Source organism: Rhizoctonia solani, chromosome 16 (genome assembly GCF_016906535.1).
Source record: "Rhizoctonia solani chromosome 16, complete sequence".
Lineage (NCBI taxonomy): Eukaryota > Fungi > Basidiomycota > Agaricomycetes > Cantharellales > Ceratobasidiaceae > Rhizoctonia > Rhizoctonia solani.
The window spans coordinates 1578577-1597862 of record NC_057385.1 but is presented as its reverse complement, the minus strand read 5'-3'; the positions used below and the strand labels follow the sequence as shown (position 1 = coordinate 1597862).

Sequence of the window (19286 nt, the reverse complement as noted above, 5' to 3'; positions counted from 1 at the left end):
AATACCCCTCCTGTACGTTGCTAACCTCATTACATGTGTCAGTTAAGGCGCGTTGAAACCCTGCCTTGGTCAGGGTCCCATATGATCAAAAGATCTTCGGTGTTAATACACACCACCACCGTCTCCCCCAAACTTAAATTCAGAATAAATTCGCTTGCATAATCATGGGTGTATTAGAGAAAGTGAGACTAACTCGAGGACGCTCGCATGATACCATGTAACACTGCTTTTAGATTAAAGAGATTGAGGGTGGGCGGGTACCGAACTCGATATTGAATTAATAAACTGACTGTACTTAACACACAAAGAGGAGATGGCGAGGAGTAAGTTTTAGGCTGTCCTACTTGATGCGAATAACAGTCATCTTATCCAACCCGATCCGCAGCGCAAAAGAACAAGGTCGGCGGATCGCGACTACTGGGCTTTCTACGTCACTGATATATCCCCCCAGGCCACCGAATACCATTTGGGTCTTTTAAAAGCCAAGCTTGCTAGGTATCGTGCTCAGCTACTTGAACCCACTTCGAAGGGCGGTAAACCGGGAGAGGGCTTTGATGTACAAAAGAGTGGAGGTAAATAATCTCATGAATAAAGTGTGTGCCCCGATTGATATCACGCTGCGCCGATAGATGCACGTGTGGCCCTCATCGGCTTTCCATCAGTTGGAAAGTCTACCCTGCTTTCACTAACCACAAAGACAGCTTCGGAAGCCGCCTCGTACGAATTTACCACCCTTACAGCCATCCCTGGTGTCCTCGAATATGAAGGAGTTCGCATTCAATTGCTTGATCTTCCCGGGATCGTCGAGGGGGCCAGTCAAGGTTTGCCTATTCGAACATAGTTAGGGCAGCAAACTCAAGCCGTGAGTTATCAGGCCGAGGTCGTGGGCGTCAAGTTGTCTCAGGTCGGATAGTAAAGTGCATTCACTTCATGACACACTAACCCCTTGTCGTAGTGGCCAAGACTGCTGATCTCATTCTAATGATGCTTGATGCAACAAAATCAACTGAACAGAGACGACTACTTGAATATGAACTTGATGCTGTCGGTATTCGATTAAACAAGAGCAAGCCAGATGGTGAGAAAATCGGTGATCTCAGGCACTGTTGTTTAACTGGTAATTCTAGTTGTATTCAAACAAAAAGCAGCTGGCGGGGTAAGTTGCTTTATTCATAGTACGCAGCTGAGACTGATTTTTACTGTAGATAACGGTATAACTACGTCAGAAATATCTACGCCAGGCTATTAACGTAGCATCTAGATCAATGCTACAGTCAAATTGACAAAAATTGACGAAAAGGCCATCAGAACCATTCTTGCAGGATATAAGGTGCGTAATCTAGTGCTTTCCTTGTATGCTACCGCTCGACACGTCGTAGATTCACAATTGTGATGTGATGATTCGTGAAGATATTACAATAGATGAGTTTATCGATGTACTCTTGGGTAGGGAGATAGCATGACAGCTTCCATCTCGAGAACTAACGAATACCTTCAGGTACCAGAAAATACGTTCCCTGCCTCTATGTGTATAACAAAATCGACGCCATTTCTCTTGAGCTTTTAAATGAGCTTGCTCATCAAGACCACACACTGGTTATTAGCTGCGAGATGAACCTGAAGTAGGCGTTCCTGCTCTCCGATCCCCACTTATTCTTATAATATTTCAAAGCATTGACTATCTCCTCGAAAGAATTTGGGGCGTAAGCGGACATAGCATATATAAATGACTGCCCCTGACAATGTGCGTAGGAACTCGGCCTAGTCAAAATATACACCAAGAAACGAGGTGAACACCCTGATCTCACAGACCCCATTTGCCTTCGCAAAGGCGCAACTATCGAGGTAGGGTCTCAATTGGCTGTTCGGTGATTACTGCACTAATGAATGTACTCCGGTATCTCAGCACGTATGCCATGGCATCCATCGCTCACTCGCTGAAAAGTTTAAATATGCTCTTGTGTGGTGAGTGGTTCACTACTGCGCATCTAACCGTGATTGACAAAGTATTTGGACAGGGTGCGTTGTTCCAAATGTCGGCCAATTTGAGATTGTGTTACTGAGCATTCTTTCAGGGAAAGTCTTCTAAATTCTCACCACACGCACAGAAGGTTTGTTTCGCGGTTATTGTATTTGATAGGACTAATAGGCAAATGGTATCAGGTTGGATTGACGCACCAAGTCGCAGATGAAGACGTAGTTAGCAGTAAGTCTCGCAATTCTTTTTTGTTTTTTCTGCTAGCTAAAACTATCCGCGGCTTCTAGTCTTTACCAAGTAAATTTACATTTGGCAATGACATTTCGTTTTGAAAGCCCCGCGCTTGCTCGTAGAAATCCTGCTTGAATTCTTCCCTAGATAAACAATATCAAAATGGAATGCTTCCTGACGGTATAGGTACAAATGGCTAATCGAATGTTCATTCCAGTCTCGGGTTCTCAACACCTTTGCGATCGCGTCGTAAGGGTTCGACATAACGTTGACTTGGGGTTGTTTGGGTTGAGGACGTGTTGAATATGGGATGGCTGGACGTGGTCGTATTGGCGATTGGTCAGTGAGCTCGCTTTTGAGCTGAGATTCTGGATTAGGCTCTGAGTACTCTGAGCAAACGGGGTGTACCACAATCTCTGGAGCAGAAACGGCAGGAGCCTGCGGAAGGGCTGCTCGGAGCGAGTCCGGGAGGACAGGAAATGATGGAAATCCTGGGTTTGCAGTCAATAATGATGTTAATGACGTGGGGTGACAAGGTGGGGGTGCCACCATGGCAGGTTGTGACATGCTTGAAGGGATATTATGAGCATGCTGTTGCATAAAACATGTTAACCTAGTTGCCACTGTTGAACTATTTTCAGGAGAATGCGTGGCAGGAGGGGCGGAAGCAACCTGAGGCAAACTGGTGTGACTTCGGTAATCCGGGCCAAGAGAATGAATTGAGAGACGAATGGGTTGTTCTGTGATGACAGGAACCGGCATCTGATACACTTTTCCTTGCGAGAGTCCTAAAGAATGATCTTGAGCCACTGTGTAGTTCTTCGTGTGGGAGATTTTGCACCGGGGATGCTCACCTTCAGAGTCCGACTGCACGATGCCAGGCAAGGGAGGGAGAGGTTGGTCATTTCGCCGGATACATTGATCCACTTTTGGTGCACTCGAACTGGCCAGCGCCGGCATATGCTCGGAGGCTGTTTCATCTCGGAATGATGTGTTAGGTTGTCTCATCCTGATTTCGCGCCTTTCACGTCTCTTGGATTCGATGCTTGGAGGAAGAGGCGTAAGCCCGGGGGAGTGAGGCACCTTGATCCCAGCGATGAAATCCATTGCTCGTTCTAAATCGGTTCGAGAAGATCCTGAGCTGCTGGTACTTGAATTACTGGTGCATGAGTCCTTGGTGACGACCTGATTTAGTGCTGGCCTATTCTCTTGAACTCGAATCTTCTTCGTTTTGGACCTCTGTCTAAGACTGAAGATCAACCCAGCTAGAGCAACAGCGAATATCGCCAATGGAACTACAATAGCCGCAGTTGAAGGTTTATTGTCGTTAGAACTGCCGATGAGAGCATTATTAGTGACTGAAGGGGTGTAAATCAAGCCAGAGGTGGTGCCACTAGCAGAAGCCAGGGTTGAATTGCCTGATGCACTCGTAGTTGCTGTTTCGTTTGCCCCGGGTCTCAAACCTTTGTCTGCGGGCCTAATAAGCGTATGATAAACTCTGGGATGATAAAACTTGCCTGGATTCTTATCGGCCCCTTTATGAAACTGTGGTTTACCACGCCCTCCCGGGCCTTCTGAGTATGATGAAGACGAATTATAACCGGGGCTTGCCGCGCCATATGAGCTGGGCTCACTGGCCTCTTGATAACCATCCTCGACCGAAGCACCACCTGATGCGGCTAAGTCTGGTCGAACCGAAGTCAAAGAATCGGGTAGCATTGACGAAGAACTCTGTGAGCTCGAGTTTAACGCCAAAGTAGAACTTGAAGCTCCACTAACTATCGTATACCGGATCGATTTATTATTATTATCCCAGCTCGTATCGGTGGGCTCACCTTGGAGCTCGAACTCAGGGGTATCGTACATGGAGCCCTTGTCATCGACCATCCGGATGAAGAAACCGTCATCAGAGCTTAGCTGGGGTATTTTCCTATATTCAAAAGCATTTTAAACCTATACATACGGGCTTATGTATTTAATCACTCACAAATTGATCGTGTATCGGCCACCAGATAGCTTCTTGACTTTTGGCCATATGGTGCCACCGCACTCATCGGTCTCGACCAGACATAACTGAAATGAGGGGGAGGAAACTGGCCTGGCAGGAGTTGACCTTTATATCCCATGGCTTAGCCATAGCATTTTGGATCTATTTAAATCAACCTACCAAGTCGCAACCATTTTACTCCCAGACACTAAAATGGCGTTGGGCTCTGGACTAATCCATTTGACTCCCGACATTGAGTCTTCATCTTTATGATCCCCCCAATCTTTATACGACGACCTGGAATGAAGGGACATTGGAACAATGAGGTCGAGGAGAAAACTGATCGGTAAATATTTTGGCTTTCTTCGCCTTAGAATAGGGGCCGTCGGCATGGGTGCCTGGATGTTTGTGCAATTGGGTATTGTAACCGAGGGCACAGTTTAATTATTTAATTTATACTCCTTCGTAATAAATATGCTCGCACTATGGCGAGAAAAACGTATATATGCGCAGCCTTTTACCATGCATATATGCGGCATGAATAGGTTCAAAGGTGATTTGAAATTGGCAAAGGACGGGCCGAGGTGTCCGAACAGCTATTTACTCGTCGATTGTGACCTCCACTTTTTCTCCGACCCATTTAACTGAGACCCTGGGTGCGAGTGATGTATTAAATATCCAATTAAATCTCACGATTTTTACTACTTACTTGGTTAGGTCTTGAACTATAAAGTCGGGTGCCCCTTGCTCTACCGTCGAGCGAGGTGCACTGGTGCAAACTCCCAGAACTTTTGCACCCGCGGCTCTGCCAGCCTTTAGTCCAGAAACGGCATCCTCTACTACAAGGCCTATTTAGGGTATGAGTTTGTCATTATTCTATGCCATCACGAGTCAGACCAACAGTTCTTAGGATCAACCTTGCAGTTCTTTGCTCCCTGGAGGTATGGATCCGGGTTTGGCTTTCCACGCTCAACGTCTTCAGCCATCACCATGTGTTTAGGTAGAGGAATTCCCACAGACTTCAAAGCTTGTGGTGCATACCACCTAGTAGCTATAGTCCTGAGTTAGTCTATATTGCTGAGAATTCACGAAGCCGAATTACCACTGGTTACAATTGTCCAGCCGGGACGCTCCTCTGTTTGACCCTCTTTAAGCTACACCAATATTGGGATGAGGGAAATGTCAATTGGACTAGACAAGCTCGCCATGATGCTCACCGTATCTAGAATCTTCTGCACTCCTGGCAAAAGCACCAAACCATGACGGATAACTTCCGATTCGAAGCGAGTCACCTCTGACTGAACGAGAATAAGAGACCGGATGCCACACCACCTCTTTCAGGTCTCTCACATTGAGCTTTTCCTCGTCATCTAGGCGGAGCCAACGACGCAAGGTGTCAATGGAACGTACGCCGTGGGACGCTATCCGGGTTTATCGAACCAGAGCAATCAGTTAGTGGTATATGGCACTGGTATGGCTGAGTAATCCTACTTTCGAGAATTTCTTCAACATTCAAGAAAGGATAGTCTTTGCCGAATTGAGCCCAGGCTCCTAAAACTCCCGGCGTAGAGTCTATCAAAGTCTAACCCAGCGTCATCAGTATGAATAGTGATGTTAGAGTGTAAGGTCCATTTACCCCATCCTATAGGCACTCAAGTTTATATGCGGTATGTGTGGTTAATATTCTGTATGATTTATAGCAAGATTGTGTATCTACTTGCCATATCGAAAAGGATCGCATTGACTGTGAGTACCACCATTGTGGAAGTTTATAGGATATAAGCAACAAGGATCTAACAAGTCGTGGTCGAGTTGGCAGCGATGAAATGAGGGAGTGACCAATATGCAAATATACACTAGTTCGATTAGATAACCAAAGCAAAGCAAAAACATTTAAATAAACTGCACATCACACATAACCACATACAACAATAGAGTATTTACTCAGGCCAAATAGGGCGGTAATCATCAACTGGCGTAGTCAACTGACTGTTACTCGTTAGACCCGTCGCGTGTAGCCCCGAAGCAAGTACATCAGCGTTAGAACCATCAGAGGCGAGGTTTTCCAGGCGCTCGATCTGTGGAACGTTGGGGCGTGTGAGTAGAGATGACTTTAACGAGTAAGTTAACCGTACCTCTCTAAGCATTCCGTCAACCCAGCGCCCCATATCCGAGTCTCGGAGTACTTTTGCCAGTGCAGCATGGAGTAAAATGTATTTTATCTGTGGGACGGGCAAATCTAGGTGACGGACTGGAGTTCAGTAAACCTAGACAAACATATAGAGCTAATTCACGCACCGGGATCGGTCGTTGACAATCGTACAATAGTGCCGTCGGGTGGGCCTGGCGTATACATTGAGAATAAACTTTCATGCGCCAAACGTAGAACGTACCTGGCAAAGTATGCAGTTGTTTGCGGTACCTATACACGTTAGGCTTTGGATTTTTCTGTCCAGATGATCAGTAAACTCCCTTTTGAAACAGCGAGAAGACCACACCTTATCAAGCTCAAACCAAACTAGAAATCGACAAAACGCAACATGGATATCATAAGTCAGGGTAACAATGTTCGAGACGGTGCTGATGTGATCGCCATAAAGCTCCTCCAGTCGGAATCCAGCGAATCGCTCAAGAGCTTGCCACGAGCTCGACTTTGTATTTCTTGCCAACGGGATGATGTGGGACGCGTACGTGGGCAACCATACATCACCCGGGTTCCATTCCACAGTCTCGGGGGTATCTAGGAAGGGACATAAGTCTGACGTCAATATTCTAGGATCTAGACCCACAAGACGCACAAAAGTAGGATAATTCCACCGCTTTTGACACGATGCATCTATAGTTGTCTCGGGAGAGTGCCTGCATGCCGATCAGAGTCAATCACTGTTCAAAACGTGCCGGGTTCGACATACGATTTGCTTAATTTCTGTGCGTGCGCTTGGTGACACGTGCGATTTGGTACCGAGTGCAATGACTGGAACAATTTAGTTGTTTTAGGCTCATGTTGTTCTTTCCCTGAGACGAAAGAGCTCTTACCCGGCAGAAGCAGTTTTCGCAGAATACTGTCCGCCACACTCTTCATCCCGAGTTGATCGCCCTCATGTTTTAGGATTTCTCCACGTACGTAGGCCTTCCCCTCGGGCGTTGGGGCGTAAGTAAGTAAAGCCAACAAGATCGCCCTGCCAAAGCAAAAGGTTCCGTTACTGGACTGAACAGTGATCAATGGGTCGGTTAGAGCCATACCGGGTATTGTCCTCATGGTCTACTGCTTTGTAGGCCTTTACCAAGGATTCAGTTTTCGAGTCAATGTCGGTTCCGTTAGTCAGATGTAGATGCATAGCGGTGGTGGTGGTAACTAAGAAGGTGTGGGAGAGCGGGCACAAGTCCTCTTAGCAGCGCTAGCCGTACGCACTCCGGAGCCCCAAACTCAGGACCGAGTAGCTACATGAGGCGCGGCTGGGTAAACTAGGTGCACGTGATTGATACGCAGTCGCCAACCATCAACAGCGACGTCAAGGTCAACCAGTGTGTGCTCAATATTTTGATTTTAGGTCTCAACTGACGTAGATGCTCTCACGCGAAAGGGTTATGAAATAACGTATCCCTCAAATAAATTGACCGAGGAAGAAGTACATAACGAGAAAAATTAGGTCATCATTGTGGAACGTCACATTATAGAACAGCCCTGAGTTTAGGACGTCACTGTAGCGCGAGTTGCGTCAGTTTGTGTCCATACGTTATCTATAAAAATACCTACTGTAGGTGCTAGAATCGATGGTATCGGGAAGTTCGGTGACCTTAACCTCGAAACGGCCTTGGATCTGTTGAAGAACCTCGGTATCTGCAGGGGATGATACGAAGGTTATCGCAAGACCCTTGGTTCCAAAACGACCGGCACGACTAGAAATTTCCAGATGAGGAGCAAATCAATGTTAAACGAACACGAGCGTACCCAACGCGATGCAAGTAGCTATCAGCCTCGGAAGGCGCATCATAGTTAACAACAATGTTCACACGTTCAACGTCGATACCACGGCCGAAGATATCGGTCGCCACAAGGATACGCTTTTCAAAGCTTTTGAAGGACTGATAGCGGTTAATACTAATACATATATGATCAGCAACTTTAATAATTACGAGATATATCTATCCTACCGCTCCTCCTGGTTGAGACCAGAATGAATGCAGATACTTGGGAAGTTGCAGCTGTTGAGGAGCTTGTTCAATTCGTTCGCCCGGGAGACAGACTTGACAAAAATGACAACCTGGAGAAAAGAGGTAAACACCAGCCGTCAAAAAGCAGGAAAATACTAACCTGGTTGAACTCAAGCTGATCCAAAAGATCGTTAAGCTTGCGGTTTTTGGCGACTTCTTCCAAATTAATGTAATGCTGCTGAAGACCGTGCAGGGTGAGTTTCGACTCGTCGTCAATGAATATTTCAAGCGGCTAAAAGTAAGTTAGCACACAGGTGACATATTTACGCAGAGACCACATACGTTGGCCATAAACTTTTTGCAAGTGACACGAATATCCTTGGAAAGGGTAGCGCTGAACATCATGACCTGCTTGTGATGAGGCGTGACTCTGAAAATTTCTTGAACGTCTCGACGCATGTCTGCGGTAGGCGAATATAGCCGGAAAGAATAGAGCGAGATGAGAACATGTTCGACAAAAAAGTCAAGAAATTAAAAAGAGAGGTTAAGAAAAGCAAATCAATGTTTGACGGATGTGCTTGAGGCCTTGTTCAAGCGAAAGGGCATCAACGTAGTTGACCGCATCGATGGAGTCCAGGTTCGTGGCAGCATCGTCAACGCATTGAAGTGCGTAGAATGACCAATCGAAGGGGTTGCCCCCAATAGGTGCTCGCGTAGGGCAACCAGCCGAGATGGCGACCCCACCGACGAAACACAAGAAAAATCGGCGAATGATATCGAAGTCGGGACTAACCAAGTTGCTCCAACATTTTATCGCACTCGTCCAACACGAAGTGCTTGACCTTCTTGGGGTCGAGATGCTTGTCACGGGCCAATGCGTTGAGGCGACCAGGGGTAGCCACAATGATATGGGGACACTTGGTCTTGTCTTTGAGGAGTTCGATGTCCTTTGCGACGGGGGTACCACCGAACACGACGCCGGTTCGAACATCGGGCATGTATCGAGAGAATCGGGTGTATTCGTTGCGAATTTGGTAAGCAAGCTCTCGGGTGTGGCAGAGCACAATGACCGAGACTTCTCCGTCGACAGGCTCGAGTTGCTGGAGTGTCGCCAGAACAAAGACAGCAGTTTTGCCGTGACCGGATTTTGCCTGGCAAAGCACGTCCATTCCGAGTACAGCCTGAGGAATACATTCCTGTTGCACTAAGACGCGCAAAAGTATAAACAAAACAAACAAAGACGCGTCATTTGGCAATAAGTACCTTCAGATGGGTGCTCAAAACCAAGATCACTGATTGCACGGAGGAGCTCCGGCTTCAACAAGAAGTCGCTAGAAAAGAGGTGTCAAACAACAATTGAAAAATGAAAATAAAATTACATACCGGAAACCCGTGGTGTGGACGTTGGTATACGCCTTTTTCTCCTTTTCGCCATCGGCAGGTGCGGCGGCGGCACCGTTAGCGCCGGTGGTGAGACTCACATCGTGGTCATCCTCGTAGTCAATGAGCTCTTCCTCGGGCTGATTGATACCAGACATGACAACAGATGTAGACTAGAGTGTTCGGTGGGTTGGTGGTGGACGCAAGCAACAAACTCGTGGCGAGTTCCTGACTAAGCCTTGGTCAGAGTGGCTGTGTCGAGAGTGCCCTGAATGGAAAGCAACCCTGCGCAGCCAGTCTCTGGAACCTAGAGCTTCTACGTGAAATGTATTTAATTGGAAAACTTGGAATGAACCATCATAAAGCATGAGCCTTTTTCTTTTCTTTGTAGCATGATAACAATCATCTATAACAAGACTGGGGTCTGAAACCCTTGGCTGAAAGAGTTCTAAATTTGAACTGATGTGAATTTAAAAAGTAAACCACTATCAGGATTGCACCTTGAACCCCTCCGTCACCTCACGTCAACATTCAGTTGGCTCACCCACTCGTTCTTTTATGTTTGCTATATTCCTCGTATAGAAACACTACTGCAAAATGTCTAAGCCTCAGAAAAATAGAAAGCAGCCCTTCTGGTGAGTCGATTCCTGGTTAAGATCGACCTATGACGACTGAAATGTCTTCAGGCTCGGAGGTAAGTATTTGGTTTGACCCAGTGATTAAGCTCGACTCACAAACATCGATGATGGTATTCAAGGTGCCGCTGCATCCAGTGAGTACGTCTTCCATTGCACGCGGACCGAAGCTCATGCATAAGATATAGTGGCAGCATGCTTCACCCACCCCTTAGATCTTACCAAAGTGCAAGTCCAACTACCCCCGAATACTTCCGCAGCACCGACTAACCTAAACATCCTAGGCGAATGCAAACGCGCCCTGGTAATGCCCCAAAGGCAACCATGTTTGGCACACTCACATCCTCGGTCCGCAACCTCGGCGTGCGTAGCGTTTACACCGGTATCTCGGCCGCCCTCATGCGACAAATGTCCTACTCAATGGTCCGCTTTGGCTGCTACGAGCATATGAAAAATGTTATCACTGATGGCGGAAGTGAGTCTCCGGTCTGGTTATTTCACCAAGCCGGTTCAATTCATCATAATTGCATCTTAGGAAAGCGGCCGACCGCAGTTCAGCTTATCGTTGCAGGAGGAATAGCAGGTGGACTAGGTGGTATTGCAGGTAACCCAGCAGACGTTTTACTTGTCCGAATGACTACGGATGAAGTCCGTCCGGAGAAGGATCGGTTTAGATATAAACATGCTATTGATGGCCTGATTCGACTTGTCCGTGAAGAAGGCGTATCTGCCTTGGCGCGAGGTATGAGTGCTAATGTCGTAAGTGCTTTATCCCTATTCTGTATTATCTTTTTAAATGGCATTCGTATAAGACTCGAGCCGTATTAATGAACGTAAGTCCGCACTAAAACGCCGGTCGGGCGAAAATGCTTACCGATTTCATCCGACCCCCAAGTGCTCACAACTCGCATCGTAAGCTTCTCGCATGACCTGAGAGGGAATACTTTGTTGCTCAGCTCCATCTAGATACGACTTTTTCAAATCTTTGATCCTGCATTCGGCGCGCTTCGATGTCAAGGATGGAATTGCCTTGCATGCTTCTTGTAGTATTATGTCGGGTTTGGTTGCGACAAGTAGGTCGCAAACATTCCATCCAAAGAGGCAATACATCTAACTTGGTTTGGTAGCGATCTGTTCACCGGCAGATGTTATCAAGTCTCGGGTGATGCAATCTTCGAATAATGTAAGTCTTCAATTCGTCATCTCTAGCTTTCTCCTCAACTTGGAGTAGGAATCTATGCTCTCGGTTGTCAAAACCTCTCTGAGAAATGAGGGCGTGCGGTTCTTGTTTAAAGGGTGGACCCCTGCTTTTGTTCGATTGGCTCCCAATACGGTGCTACTGTTTGTCTTCCTGGAGGTAAAGAAATGCCAGATTTCCTTTACCTGTACCAACACACTAACGTCATTATATAGCAATTGAAAAAGATGTATGCGCAAGTATAATATCTCTTTAGAATCCATATAGACATCATACAATCTCATACTTGCAATACCTCTACTACCCATTCATCTCTGTCATATTCCTCTGCCTCCGTTCTCTCAATACATTCTCGTCACACATGTCCAAGATACCCCTGGAGAATAAATTATAAGTTGCCGGCTTCATCGGAATTCCTCTCTTCCGAATCAGGCCTATTTTCGCCCATCTTTCGTCGTTTGCTTGCCGCAATCATTTCCCTCCTACGAATTGCCTCTCCTTTACCCACTGCTCGCCCCGCAACTACACCCACGTCTTTACGTGCAACAGGTTTTCGTTTCAATGCGCGTCGTTTCATCTTGGACGGCTTCGGTAACTTGAGCATCCACTCCGGCACAGGATTGTTAGATGCCTTCAAAACATTGGCAATCCTACGTTATAGATGGTGTCACTAGGAACCCCAATAGTGTTATAGTGGATAGGCGCTTACATTTTGAGATACGGCGCATCTACGTTTGTAAAGTATGTCACGGCTTCACCTTCTCTCCCAGCACGCCCGGTACGACCTATTCAACCTCTTCAATAACCCAACCGACTCTCATCATTTAATCGGCGTACCAATTCTGTGAATGTAGCTCTGAACCGATTGCGGGAAATCGTAATTGATTACCAGTCTTACGCCCGCAAAATCCATCCCACGAGCCATAACCTCGGTTGCAACCAAGATGTGGCATTCTCCGCGTTGGAATCTCTCGGCTGCGTCCGAGCGTTGTTTCTTTGTCCTTCCCGAATGCAAAACATCCACGTTCCGCCCATCGTATAGCAGTTCCTCACTTAACTCCTGTGCACGTTCTTGGGATTGGACGAATATAAGCACCGGAGGTTGAAACCCGGCTGCGAGATGCTGTCGAAGCGTAAGAAGTTTTCCGGATTCAGTTCCGACAAAAGTTAGTTTTTGTTTAACTGAGGATGTCGCCGAGTCTCTACGATAAATGGATTAGAAGGGTCGAGATACGCGTATAAGAGGATGCTCACTTGAGACCAACAACTATGCGTACGGGAGAATCTAGGTAGCCATTTGCGATTGCCTCGGCCCCCGCTGGTAATGTGGCGCTAAATACGGCCTTTTGAAGGTTCGGGTGCGTGCAAGATTGCACAATTTCTTCTGTCTGGGAGAAGAACTCTCCTTCTAAAAGTCGGTCCGCTTCATCAAGAACCAAACACCGAACACTAAGAGAAAGATTAACACCTCTAAAGTTCAGCATTTATGAAACTCACTTGTCCAAATTAATTAAAGATTTTTGTAATGAATCGACCAATCTCAACGGGGTTGTGACCACGATGTCTATATGCACGGTTGGCCTCGAGGAAAGAATAGACTAAGTTCATACATACCAACTTTATCTCTTACCTCGGGCTGAGCGAGAGTTGACCCCGTAGCCTTTCCATACAAAATAATCCTCCATTTCCGCCCATCGGCAAGTTTAAGGCATTCATTGTAGATTTGTGCAGCGAGCTCCCGTGTAGGACTAACTATTACCGCTCTTGCCCCCTTTCCAGCATTTTCCGGGGGGGATTTCGATGATACTGGTGATTGGAGAAGGCTGAATATAGGGAGTAGATATGACATTGTCTTTCCGGTACCGGTTGGAGATATAGCAATGAGGTGTCTTCCCTATCGAGTTACCCTATTAGCTATTATCTAACAGAAATTTTGAGAAGCTCACTTCTAGCAACACAGGGATTCCGTGGGCCTGAATGCCAGTGGGCGAATCATAACCACAGTTCTCGATATTCTGTAACAGCCGTTGAGGAATTTTATACCTTGAGGACAGATCCTCGAATTCTGATATTGGAGAAGGCACACCATCCCCGGATGAAGTCACACGGTGCTTAGGAAGCGATTCCTCTGCTCGTATTAGGATCTATAACTAAACGCAAAAGGCACATTACTCACTATGATCCTCGTCACTACGCTTACGCTTTTTACCTGGCGATGATTCTGACTCTTCTGATTTGGGTGGCTTCATAGACGTAGGGGCCGATGCAGGCCCATTGGGGGCGGCCTTGGCATATTTGAAGAAATCCAGCTCGGGCGGCAGTTGTCCTGGTGCAAGTTCCTGAGTAGTAGATCTTACGCCCTTGCTACTTTCGCCGTTCGTTGCCTGTACCAACTATGAGAATAAGCCTTACAGATTGATTTAATGTGGTGTACTTGCGTTGAACAGCTTCACATCATTGCGAAACCGACCCTTGTCAAATTTTGCTCCTCCACGAGACAACAACCTGAAAGCCTCCATGGAGTGCTAGTGTTCGTTGTATTTCAATGCTGCAAGTAGTAGAACAGTACTGCTCGATGACTGTATCGGCCACTTGGTAAGTAGAAGATTAAGGTCAAGTAAAGGCAATTGCAAGTTTCTGAAAGTTATGGTCACCTGACTAAGATGTCATCTCTTGATTATCTTATCAGACAACGAGATATGGTTATGGCGCCACCGGCACCTGCCATGCATGCCATAGGTCCAGAGTTCGACCATGCGCATAACATAGATCCGGAGAGGACAGTTCATAAGAATTGACATCCTCTAGTCACCAAATTCCTCTGGTCTACTGAAGGGCCTTGATATCTTATAGAGACGTGACGTGAGAGCGCCTTGAGTAAGTGACAGAATCAATACCCTCCAAGAAATATACCATAAACATACGTCGAAGGATGTATCACGTTTAATATATTGCACTCGCAAGACCTATTTCTCGTAGAACTTTTAGTCCAATCGTGTGAACATTTCGGAATTCGATCCGCTTTACCGGGCGGGTGATGTCACGTTTCTCGACCTCGCCATATTTATAAACCAAGCGGAAGACTTGCAGACACTTAGCTTGAACAACCACTCCACCACTTATTGATCCTCGAAATGTCCACAATTCATAATTCGAACACTGCTTGCTGCACTATCCCTACTGTTGTTCCTAAGGATAAGTATCAGGAGAAGGTATATCCGGGCTGATACCGTATGGTTTGTTTACAATCTAACCAATTGTTTATCAGGGAGAGTATAAGCCGTTCGGAGCCTTTAAGAAAGCATACGTCGTCGGAAATCCTAAGTCTGGTTGGTGGATATTCTGGATGTATGCTATAAGTACTTAGCTAGCGTGTCTAGGCAAAACCATTATCGGAGTATACGACATCTTCGGCTACTGGCCTCAAACACAACAAGGCGCTGATATTCTCGCCGAGACGTAAGGTTTTGATTCATTGTGATATACAAAAACTACCTCCTGATCCTCTCTTTAGACTGGATGCTTTGGTGATCTATCCCGATTTCCTTGATGGAAAGCCATGGGACGCCAACAATTTCCCACCCCAAACAGACGAAGACAAGCAAAAGCTCCAAGATTTTTTCGGAGGTGTTGCAAACGTTGGTGAACGCGTAAAGGACGTTGGTGACCTGGCCGACAAGTTGAAAGCTGACGGTGCCAAATTTGTTGGCACGATTGGCTTTTGTTGGGTGAGTTACCAGCATCGCATCGGTACTGGCTCGTTTTTCTCAGTCTTTCGACGTATAGGGAGGAAAAGTTGTCACTGTTGCCGCTGGTACTGGAAAGACCGACGCCGCTGTTGCAATTCACCCTGCGTAGGTACTATTGCAGTGTGAGCGCATACATTCATTCACCCTGTTCATAGGATGCTTGATGTCAAAGATGCGGACAACTTGAAGGTTCCCCTTGGAATATTCCCATCCAAAGATGAGCCAATTGAGGAGGTCAGTCAGTATCACAATAAAGTGCTTTTTTTAGATCTTGATCACAACTATTATAGTATGAGAAAATTATCAAGTCTATCTCTAATAAGGACTTCGCATCCAAAAACGCATACAAGGTCTACCCGAACATGCACCACGGATGGGTAAGTATTCGTTCTAACTTGCACGTCTTTGTTCTCTTGTTAACTGTACACAAAGGCTGCCGCTCGTGCAAACCTAGATGACCCCGAGAACAAAAAGGAGTACGAGGTCAGTTTGAGCTCTTATCCCATCACTGTTTCGTACTAATTTGGCCTATTTTGTAGGACGTCTATGGAACAGCGGTGACCTTCTTCAAGGGTGTGATTGCGGGCTGAAATCTATGGTTAATAATGCAAATAGTTATCTTGTAATGAAAGTTCTATTCGACTTGGTCCGTGCGTTGACGGCTCGGATATAAATAAGGGTCCAGCTGTAAATTTCTTTCCAATTCTCACCACGTCGTCCGCAATGGATGGATCTCCATTCTTGCAACTTCTTGCTTGTTCGTGAAACATTAGAGGTATAGCTGCCGACGTGAAGAGAGAAATGGTGTTCGATTAAGCCGGAATGCTGTTAATTGGTAACTTGGCTGTTTGCTGTGTTATCGTAGCAGGATTTGACTTTGAAACACTGATATATAATACAATGGATGTATAATTTACTAGCAGTGCGTCATTCAGTGAGCGTCCGGGTGATTGAAGTGGACCTATTGCATATTCTCGGCAGCAAAAGAACTACTATCCATCACTTGAGTCTAAGAAACGAATGTCTATCACAAAATCTAACGAACGACTGAAAGGGACATGCAGAACGGATGCCAAACCAACAAGGATACAATATTAGCTATGAGACATAAGATAAACCCATTAGTGCCATCGCAGCTACAGGGATGACCGGTAAGTCTTAGTATTGCCGAGCATACAAACCACGCACCTGCGTAACCATCATCGTCCACGGGCACTTCACCAGCACAAGATCCGACTGTCTTTTTGGCACGTTTCCGACGTTTACACCAATTGTCCATCATATTTTTCGCACGAGCACGATTGGCAAGCCTGGTATCTATGCTTGATTCGACGTCGGATTTCCGTTCGTAGAGCGAGTACCATTTGTTGTACTCGTCCTCCGGAACCTCGAGCGTATTATTGGATGAATCGACGACTACGGTGTGGAACCCTGGCCGGGATGATACAATGGTTCCTCGACCTGATTGTGTGCATGATAAGACTCAAACTGAGATGGTACCTGCTCGAAACATTACTCACGGAGCCGTGTTTTGGGTACTTTAGGTAATGTACCTATAACGAACAAAGATGAGGAGGTCAATTGGTAATCAATGCACAGAAATGACGCACCAAGGTCGTTTGGTAGATCACTCTGGGTGGATGCGGGTGAAGACATGTCTATAGTTTCAGAAAGCATATCGCATGCATTCCTTTTGCGACTAGGTCTAGTCTTTTCGTTTTCTGCTCAATGGACTAGTGAGTGCAGCTCAACAGAGCTGAAACAGGCCACGTACTGCCTTTCCGTCGCTCGCACCAGCTGGGAGCATAATCGTGAGCTTGGGGGTGGCTGAGATAGATAGAGAGTGAGTCACTCACCGATTGAGGATGATTTCAGCCAGAGAGCGGGCGGCCTGGCGTGCATCCTTGCTCAGGGTACGATCGCGCTTGCGGGTCTCAATTTCGAGAAACCTTGTTAACGTTGCAGCGCTCGGCTCAGAACCATTGGCAAACTCCAGAGCATCTGAGTCATCACTCACCGAGAATATTCCCATTTTGGAACTTCGAGTGTATTGCCCTTCACATCCGTCACAACTGTGACATAGCTGAACCGCCGGACTTAAGCAAGCAAAGCCAACATCAAGTCCAAGGGTACTCACTCGTCACTTTCAGTGACTTTTGAGCCTCGTGGGAGTGCCTGTTGAGTGGTATATGGCGTCGGGGCAGACATTTTAGGGGGACTAGGCCCACGAGGAGTGCGTCGGTAGATGGGGTATGGACGTCCACTGCTGGCGCGTGTTGTTCGGGAAAAAATATCAGGGGCGTTTGCTCGATCTGGATCTAATCTTATCAGACTGCTGATGTCATACCACCTGACAACGAGGCAGTCCAATTTGCTTTCAAAAGTCTGTCTCTCCAACCACCAGTGTTTCAGAGCTAAGCGCTCTCGAAGATATATATGGCGTTACCCAAACGAGTGCCTTGGGCTACTCTAACAGAGCTAGATGAACTCTGTACTTGGATATACTCAGACGAAACCGACGCTGCCAGTAAACAACTTGCAAAAAATAGGGTACGGAACCAGTATCTTCAAGGTGCTCTTTAAGCTTAGTTTGGATTTAGCTCTGCGCCTGGCAAGTCAACTGTCCTTTACCACATGCGCTAGAGTCTGTATTGTGTTTTATCAATGCCATACTCTTGGATTCGAATAACGCATCGACATCGACGCTCTGTCAGGTTTACGCACTAGCTCTGATTAGGTTTGTGAACGGCCTTGTGGATCCCCTGCAACAAGGTGTCTTTGCCAGACCGATATATAGCCTTGCAGCTCAAATTGGCCTACCTTCATGGATAGTCGAGCTTCGCCACCGCTCTACTCACGAGGATCTTCCATCAATCGAAGTGTTACGAGAAGCTACACACCAGGTTGGTATATGCCTCCTTTCGAGTTGTGGTCCTCACTAACGCACACCAAGTCAATGCAATGGCTGTTAAACCGTTATTTTCTTCCCACACTCTCGCCGTCCAATACAACAGACTTGGAGAGCATAGAACTACCGCCACTAGATCCACTTTTGACCGAATACAAAACCCTTATGAAAACATGTCTTCGGGATGCGTCACTCCAAGGTCGAAACAAGGCCGAGATAGAAAGACTTTTCAAGGGGTTCTCTGCGTGGATTACCGATGCGTCCACTCTCTATGCGGTGGACTTGTCCGTGCAAGGTTCCGAATCTAATATAGGAGCCCATAAGCTCAAGTTTGCGACCCGGAAATTTTGTGAACGCTTATCTGACAAGAACGGCTTGGTTCCTTTATCCAAAAGGTGCGTTGAGACTCTTGATTAGGATGCTCGTCCTCACATCAAAATATTAGCAAGCGTACGAATCTGAATGCTGCACTCGGCCATCCTCCCAACCAGGATATATGGGCACCCTTGATACACCATTTCGATCAGACTAACGAATATTTTACCGAGGAATTATTGGCACATATGCTCCTTCTAGTGAACAATAGCGCCATTGCCGAGAACGATCCGACCTATTTGAGGACCATTGCCTCTTGGGTACTTTGGATAGTCGATACCATGGGAGACGAAACACTTCGGACGGATTGTGTTCGAGATTTGCTGAGTGGTGCAGGTTCTGAAGGGGGGATTCCATGTAAGCACTGTTTACTGGCCCGAATAGACGCCCGCTCACACCCAATTGAAAGAGTGCAAAGTCTAGTTGATTCACTTGTGTCACAGGATGAAACTCTCAAGAATCGTGTCACAGATTTGATGAAAGTAATCAAGCCCAAAAAAGTGCGCATTTTCATGGCTCGAAGTTTCCTAGATGCTGACCGCTCATCAAAAACTAGGTGTCTTGGGAAACTGGGTCGATGAGGGAACTCGAGGACAGACAACGCCAACTGGAACAAGCGCTACTCCGCAGTCCTGAGCCCGAGTCGAATAAGCACTCTTCTAACTCAGTATCGGCATGATGAGGGCGAAC

General features: G+C 46.6%; 8 protein-coding genes across 8 annotated transcripts; 4 read left to right on the top strand and 4 right to left on the bottom strand.

Moving 5' to 3' along the window:
* Window positions 1–164: 164 nt before the first annotated feature.
* Window positions 165–1872, top strand: RhiXN_01748 (uncharacterized protein; the record flags this gene model as incomplete). Its single annotated transcript, XM_043321567.1, has 15 exons — window positions 165–182; window positions 234–249; window positions 309–323; window positions 386–399; window positions 452–572; window positions 630–821; window positions 875–904; window positions 956–1078; window positions 1128–1156; window positions 1206–1211; window positions 1262–1330; window positions 1380–1446; window positions 1499–1622; window positions 1673–1703; window positions 1753–1872. The coding sequence occupies 15 exons, from the start codon at window positions 165–167 to the stop codon at window positions 1870–1872; spliced, it is 975 nt and encodes a 324-aa protein (XP_043187390.1).
* A 409-nt stretch (window positions 1873–2281) lies between these two features.
* RhiXN_01747 (ATP-dependent RNA helicase SUB2) lies at window positions 2282–4450 on the bottom strand (the record flags this gene model as incomplete). The annotated part of the gene is made up of 5 exons (XM_043321566.1): window positions 2282–2997; window positions 3064–3987; window positions 4045–4139; window positions 4197–4322; window positions 4377–4450. The coding sequence occupies 5 exons, from the start codon at window positions 4448–4450 to the stop codon at window positions 2282–2284; spliced, it is 1935 nt and encodes a 644-aa protein (XP_043187389.1).
* Window positions 4451–4796: 346 nt separating this feature from the next.
* On the bottom strand, window positions 4797–9889 carry RhiXN_01746 (DEAD/DEAH box helicase; the record flags this gene model as incomplete). The annotated part of the gene is made up of 26 exons (XM_043321565.1): window positions 4797–4848; window positions 4906–5044; window positions 5098–5247; window positions 5299–5350; window positions 5414–5494; window positions 5547–5617; window positions 5688–5768; window positions 6187–6274; window positions 6332–6435; window positions 6495–6539; window positions 6590–6644; window positions 6695–6936; window positions 6995–7055; window positions 7109–7170; window positions 7233–7375; window positions 7440–7551; window positions 7816–7898; window positions 7950–8096; window positions 8149–8298; window positions 8352–8461; window positions 8512–8643; window positions 8694–8812; window positions 8922–9139; window positions 9171–9555; window positions 9615–9682; window positions 9735–9889. 26 exons carry the CDS (start codon window positions 9887–9889, stop codon window positions 4797–4799), a joined length of 3105 nt encoding a protein of 1034 aa, XP_043187388.1.
* Window positions 9890–10328: 439 nt separating this feature from the next.
* On the top strand, window positions 10329–11809 carry RhiXN_01745 (mitochondrial carrier protein; the record flags this gene model as incomplete). The annotated part of the gene is made up of 11 exons (XM_043321564.1): window positions 10329–10366; window positions 10418–10425; window positions 10489–10507; window positions 10651–10841; window positions 10902–11125; window positions 11179–11199; window positions 11262–11278; window positions 11333–11439; window positions 11494–11549; window positions 11598–11723; window positions 11780–11809. 11 exons carry the CDS (start codon window positions 10329–10331, stop codon window positions 11807–11809), a joined length of 837 nt encoding a protein of 278 aa, XP_043187387.1.
* Window positions 11810–11952: 143 nt separating this feature from the next.
* On the bottom strand, window positions 11953–14083 carry RhiXN_01744 (DEAD/DEAH box helicase; the record flags this gene model as incomplete). Its single annotated transcript, XM_043321563.1, has 9 exons — window positions 11953–12214; window positions 12274–12349; window positions 12402–12766; window positions 12819–13013; window positions 13062–13128; window positions 13179–13458; window positions 13511–13692; window positions 13741–13948; window positions 14018–14083. 9 exons carry the CDS (start codon window positions 14081–14083, stop codon window positions 11953–11955), a joined length of 1701 nt encoding a protein of 566 aa, XP_043187386.1.
* Window positions 14084–14698: 615 nt separating this feature from the next.
* On the top strand, window positions 14699–15903 carry RhiXN_01743 (dienelactone hydrolase family protein; the record flags this gene model as incomplete). The annotated part of the gene is made up of 9 exons (XM_043321562.1): window positions 14699–14776; window positions 14833–14893; window positions 14945–15023; window positions 15079–15292; window positions 15351–15418; window positions 15469–15547; window positions 15604–15690; window positions 15746–15796; window positions 15853–15903. The coding sequence occupies 9 exons, from the start codon at window positions 14699–14701 to the stop codon at window positions 15901–15903; spliced, it is 768 nt and encodes a 255-aa protein (XP_043187385.1).
* Window positions 15904–16411: 508 nt separating this feature from the next.
* On the bottom strand, window positions 16412–17521 carry RhiXN_01742 (uncharacterized protein; the record flags this gene model as incomplete). The annotated part of the gene is made up of 8 exons (XM_043321561.1): window positions 16412–16449; window positions 16502–16774; window positions 16834–16866; window positions 16924–17034; window positions 17088–17110; window positions 17170–17262; window positions 17331–17396; window positions 17451–17521. The coding sequence occupies 8 exons, from the start codon at window positions 17519–17521 to the stop codon at window positions 16412–16414; spliced, it is 708 nt and encodes a 235-aa protein (XP_043187384.1).
* A 228-nt stretch (window positions 17522–17749) lies between these two features.
* Window positions 17750–19275, top strand: RhiXN_01741 (pre-rRNA-processing protein LAS1; the record flags this gene model as incomplete). Its single annotated transcript, XM_043321560.1, has 6 exons — window positions 17750–17863; window positions 17914–18216; window positions 18267–18616; window positions 18667–18953; window positions 19008–19096; window positions 19153–19275. 6 exons carry the CDS (start codon window positions 17750–17752, stop codon window positions 19273–19275), a joined length of 1266 nt encoding a protein of 421 aa, XP_043187383.1.
* Window positions 19276–19286: the final 11 nt, after the last annotated feature.